At 37.5% G+C, this 6,000-nt stretch overlaps 1 protein-coding gene across 1 annotated transcript; it reads right to left on the reverse strand.

The window, feature by feature from the left end:
- Positions 1-176: 176 nt before the first annotated feature.
- On the reverse strand, positions 177-4,603 carry LOC140668967 (uncharacterized). The gene is made up of 4 exons (XM_072898336.1): positions 4,517-4,603; positions 3,808-4,268; positions 1,247-3,614; positions 177-1,073 (listed from the first exon to the last, which is right to left on the reverse strand). The coding sequence occupies exons 1-4, from the start codon at positions 4,565-4,567 to the stop codon at positions 177-179; spliced, it is 3,777 nt and encodes a 1,258-aa protein (XP_072754437.1). The 5' UTR covers positions 4,568-4,603.
- Positions 4,604-6,000: the final 1,397 nt, after the last annotated feature.

A 6,000-nucleotide genomic window follows, 5' to 3' on the forward strand; every position in this document is an offset into this window, starting at 1 on the left:
AATAATAATTTTTTATCTGTAAAAAGATAGATCCACGGAAGAAAGTATGGAGTAAGAAAAACAATTTCTAGACAATCGTAGGCGTCGATTATAAAACGCTATTAATGTCTCGAGAGTATTTTATTACCCGATGTATTAGCAATATTATTTTACAGCATCGACATAAAATTATCGCGTCAATCATACTCTTCCGTAGATCGCCACCGGGCACTCGACATCGTATCATTTTCATAAAAATCGTCGTCCAGTCGCAGCGTTTTTATCAATGCGCGTTTGACACTCCTGCAGAGTTCCACGTATCGCAACAAGTGTAACTTAAAATCCAGATCGAGATCATCCGCGTAATCGTTGCAGATGTCGGTCATAATCCCAAAGACGCGTTTCTTTAGACGATCGTCAAAATGATGTGCATTCTTCTGTCGATTCTTGCCCGAAGATACAAATTCCCTCGTATTTTTCGCCCTCGATCCTTCCGATCCGGATCGAGATTGCTTATGCACCTTTATAATATTTCCTCTCTGAGTGTTCGATGATGATGATACTCCGAGAGATTCGTTGCTAATAGAACATTTAATCGGTATTTCTCTGCGCGTCCTTTCACGTCGTTTGCATCCATATCGTGTCTCCTTCCATCGATCTTGACTATCTATGCCTTCATAATCACGTTTATCGTCACGTGTCTTCTCTCGCTGTTTGCACGTGTAACGTTCGAGATACTTTGAATCGTTCGCGGATATTTTGGGTTGCGAGGAAATTGTTGTACTTGTCCTATAATTTCCATTTCGTCCAATCTTTTTTCTTTTGTTGCATCGATCGCTTCTGCCTAACTTGTGTTCTTCTAAATCATCGACTGTAGGAGTCCACAAATCGTAAGAAGTTTCGATCGATCGAAAAGCCGACAAGATCTCGCTGCCACCTGTCAATCTACGATCGCGAAATTTTATCCCACCTTTGCTCCCTTCTCTACATCGATTTCTACGGATTGATAGAGTCACGTTCGAAGATTCGCAGGAAGATAGAGTACAGCCTTGTCTGCAACAGTTACAAGTTGAGCACGAAGTTATGCTGTAGTCCTGCAAAAGATAGAAAAATAGAAAATTATTTTAGTGTTTTAAAGATTTATCTTGTTAGAAATAAAAGGCAATTTAAAAATCAAACTTTAGATTAAATGGTTAATAACTTAATATAAATAAAATTTTTTTGAGTCATCTATTTTTTCACAAGAGGTACAAGAGTATATGTATACCTGTCTGATGCATCTTCCGCTTGTCCTCTTTCTCGTAGTATCTTCGGAAAATTTCTCGTTCTTCCAAAAGGTTCTCGACGCATTCGTTGTTTTGGTTTCGTCGTTGAACAATATTTTTCTCAGCTTGTGAATCAGACGCTTTATTTTACCGATAGACCTATCGATGGAATTGCGAAACTTTGTCATCACGAGTATCGCTTGCGGTGGTACTTTGGCAGAGTAATCATTATCCTTACGTGATGCTGTTCCATACTTGATCGTAGTGAAGGAAGTTACGCTGCGAAAACCGTTTGATGAGCTTAGGCAAAGCCCAGACAATTTTGTGGACTTGGGAAATTTTTCGAATTTGTCTCGCCTGTCGCCTGCAATAAACTTACACGTCGAGCAACAGCATCGCGACGTGTTGGATGTCGAGTGAAGATACTCTTTGTTAGAGATATCGGAACTTTCCAAGTCTCCATTCGATCGAAGTCGGCTCCTCGGCACAGAAGATCTTCTTGATGGTTTAATAAAACTTCTCGTTTCATCGAAAACTCTTTTATTGCGAATAATTTTATTACCTTTCCTCGGAAAGATTAGACTGGAAGGATTCATCACTTCGACACGTCTATCACGTATCTTCATAGATGTGCTTCCATCGTCACCGGATGCCAACCAACCTACTCCAGGATAACTCACGTTCACACTGATGCCCTTCGATGATACTCGTAATCTGGGCGTTTGAACGGAAACTGCAAGCGAATCAGCGTTGTTCTCAGACGATATCTTCGATGATTTGCAATAATTCGAGTTCCGAATTTTCGTCACATCAAGAACATCCTGATTTGCTTCGAAGATACGAGCGATATCGAGAATATTATCGATCACCGTAATGTTTATAAAATCCTCATTACAATTTGAGGAACAATTCGAGTCGCATCCAATTTCTGCCTTTGCCGAATTTAACGAGCCATCGTCTCCTGACCGTTCATCGATCGCTCTGATATCGTTGTCCAAGAACCGATTACAGTTTAATTCCACCAATTGTTTGTCGCGCTCGGAATTTTGTACGAATGACGTGATACTACATGTATTAGCGTTGCAATCTTCGTCTTCCAAATTTGATTCCTTATCCAGCAAGTAAGGTCGGTCGTGAGGTTGCGAGAAACCTTCCAGATCTTTGTTGCTAAAAATATTTTTCATTTCGTGATTCGTTTTGACGAGTTTTTTGGATGAAATTGCAATTAAATTATCTGAGTCGAAAACTTTCCCTCTACACTTCTCCGCAACGTTTTCGCAATCGATTTCTATCGAATGCGAAATCTCATGATACTTTCTAATTCTTTCCTCCGAGTTATCAACATGCAATGTTACGTCACATGTTTTTTCGGCAATATTTTCACAAGACTTGTTACAGGTCGTAAAATCTTGAAAACACTTTGGACCACATTCCTTAATCGTGCATATAATTACTTCTTTATTTCCATTTCCAGTCTCGTCTCGTGACATATTTGTCACCGTGTCTTTCACGTTTCGATCCGATCGTAAACAGCATGTGTCATCTAACTCTTCGCTTTTTTCATCGAGGATATCGTTATCGTCATCATTACATCGTTCAGCACACTTTGATTCTTTCTCATTCGTATTCAGCTTTGATTTGCAAGTCGAGATGGCAGAATTCCGTTGAATCGTACGTCTACAAACATTCTGACATATCGATATTCTGGTGACAAACAGACATTTATTAATGTTATCATTTTTCAGTCTGAAGCAGATATATCCGGGATATATCTCGCAATTGAGATACAACATCTTCGTAAACTTGACGTCTAATTTGCCGAGAATATCGTTGAGACACGAGCAGACGTTGTACACACTGATCAGGAATTTTCGTTTCATCACTATAAAGCAAGACTCGGTCAAAGACGGATCGGCCTCAAAGATTCGCTCGATCAAGTCGCTCGGCTTGCAAGGTAGGGCCAAGTAAGTGATGACAGATATGGAAAGTGTCGGGTGACTGCAGTTCTCTGGATACATCTTACGGATGATCATCTTCAATCTCTTACCGAACTTCTGTGTCTTTGCAAATTCGGGAGGTTCCTCGTTGACAGATTCGACCATCTTGTCATCATTTTGCGATATCGACTTTGTGTTACGTGTAGAATCGTCTTCTGTGTGTCGTTGATGAAAATCTTGATTCGCGTCATCGATCTGCCGATACGTTGTCAATCGATATTCCGACGTTGTTGGTTGTTCGGTATTTTTCTCACGAAGAAAAGTCACATAAGCGTCATGGGTCGCTAATTCGATAGCTTTCTTACATCTGGCTGACCCTTTCACGTCGCGGGACGACATCGTCACGTTGCTCGAATTCGCGTTATCGGTATTCCTATCGAGTGAAGCTCGGCGTAACTTTTTTTTTTACACGATAATAGGCGAAAACGAGATCGAACGAGCTCGTTTCATTTTCGTTAGGGCAAATAAATTTTCATTTAAATTAAATTAAGATTTGACTATGCAGAGTCAGAATAATAGTCATCTCGAGAGATGCATGATTTAAGATTATAGCGATTCACACATACGTGAAGTAATCACGATCTGCCCGATAATACTTCTTCTCGTTGACAAAGTTCCATATGTTGAGGCTTCGCAAGATATTGTCCTCGATTCCCAGCGCGTCCAGTTCGCGGCAAATTTTATTCAATCTATAATGAAGAATAATAGATTCCAAGAAGCTGGTAACCAGATCGTCCTTCACTACACGTTTGACGGTATTTCTTATCGCTTTTTCCATCGTTCCGATATCATACTCGGCCGCTCTAATTAAAGGATCTCTCCAAGTGGCTATTGTGTCGACAATTTTCTTGAAATATGGAAATTGCATCGCCCATCGAGAATTCTCGCTGTACACGAATTCTTCCAACATGGAATGGATTCTGTATTCCAGGCTGGGCACAAAGAGCTCTCGAATCTTATCGAGATAGGGTCCGTATATTTCTAAATCGAATAGTGCGTTTCGGCTCGTATATTCGCATGAATTTGTCTAAAATATATGCGAGACGTGAGAGAAAAAATTTCAAAGTTATATATTTTCATAACATAAGAAAAATAACCGTAAAACACTTATAAAATTGTACATGTATATACAATTTTATACATTTACTATAAACACCACGTTTTGAAATTTGACCAATAAAGATAAAGTACTCAATTTTATATTTTGTCGTGTATTTATTATTTAATTATTTAATTTATTTTACTGGACTGATTATATAAGTAATATTTTATTACCAATAATGTTTGTTCATTTCTAAATGGCACGTATAGCTGATTGTCCGTCATAATAAGAGATTATAATTTTGTACACGATTATATTAAAATTTTATAACAATTTTCTGGATATATATTTCAAGCTATCTCTAGATATTGCCTCTATAATAAACATTCTAAATATTTAACAACAAATATATGTACAACCTCTAGAAATGTCACTACCAATTCAATCCTGTATATAATACCTTGAAGATGGGTTTGATAAAAAACTGTGTCAATTGACTAAATTCCTTTATTATATAAATTCCTATATTCATTCTTTTCTTATATTCAGTTTTATACATCCATATGTATGCAGGGTATCTTATAATTGGTGAAAAACCTGTTAATGGCAGATTCTTGTGATTATTTGGAAACGAGTTTTTCTCAGCAAAAATGTCGGGGCATTAATAATTCCCGAGTTATAAGCGATTGAAAAAAGGCGTTTTTTCAAATTAAATTTTTTGGAGTTAAAAAATCACCAAAACTATATTCTTCAGTTAATTTAAGATAGCGTTTATTCTACTAGAATTTTAATTCATAGCTTAATTATAATAATATATAATGACAAAAATTGGAAACTTGCAAAAAATGATGATCTTCTTCGATATTTTTGCTAAGAAAAAATCGACTCCAAATGATCTCAAGAAGCCATTAGTAGGTTTTTCACCAATTACAGGACGCCCTGTATAACACTTTTTTGCGCAATAAAACGAGATATTTCGTATTAATACTGCGTAATATAGTCACATAGTAATGCGCTTGCTGGACTCTTATATCATTTTTAAGACCGGCTGACGCAATTATATAAGACAATTTGTCGCATACTGTCCTCAGTTAAATTGCTTAACTTTGTTACTATTGCATGATTCTCTAAATATGCTAATATGTTTGCTATTAAGAGTGGCACAGTATAGGTATATGTATTATGTAAAAAAAAGAAGAAAAAATAAAAAGCGAAAAAATTGTATTGAATCAACTTTTAATAAAATTTAATTCATTTAATTTGAAGGACAAACTTAAAACTCTGAAAATCAAGGAATAAAGAGAAAATTGATTTTTTAAATAATAAAATAAAGACAACATTTAAAAAAATGATTTTTTAATCAAACGAGCTTTATATTATCTCTCTACGTATGATAAAAAAGCAATCTGTACTTTCTCTCCCTCTCTCTCTCTCTCTCTCTCTCTCTCTCTCTCTCTCTCTCTCTCTCTCTCTCTCTCTCTCTCTCTCTTTCTGTCACAAGCTGCGCATTCGACATTTCATATTATTCACGATAAGAGTACGCGATGCGTGACGCATGTTGATACCGGTAGCACCCTCATGCGCGCCGGGGCGACCAGCAGCGAAATATACAAAAGCTCCCTTGAAAGGGAGCCGAGATGGGGAGGGAGATGGAAATCTCGAGGAAACGAAGGGCGCGCGACGGAAAGAGGACCGTCCGAAAATTCTGCGATACGGT

Source organism: Anoplolepis gracilipes, chromosome 1, assembly GCF_047496725.1.
Source record: "Anoplolepis gracilipes chromosome 1, ASM4749672v1, whole genome shotgun sequence".
Lineage (NCBI taxonomy): Eukaryota > Metazoa > Arthropoda > Insecta > Hymenoptera > Formicidae > Anoplolepis > Anoplolepis gracilipes.

Bases quoted from the DNA above. Each gene is read 5' to 3' on its own strand.
- LOC140668967 (XM_072898336.1), bottom strand. From the start codon at position 4,567: ATGACGGACAATCAGCTATACGTGCCATTTAGAAATGAACAAACATTA. The intron at 4,269-4,516 runs GTAATAAAATAT...CATATATTTTAG, and splicing joins GAAATGAACAAACATTATTG to ACAAATTCATGCGAATATAC. The intron at 3,615-3,807 runs GTATGTGTGAAT...TTCACTCGATAG, and splicing joins GCAGATCGTGATTACTTCAC to GAATACCGATAACGCGAATT.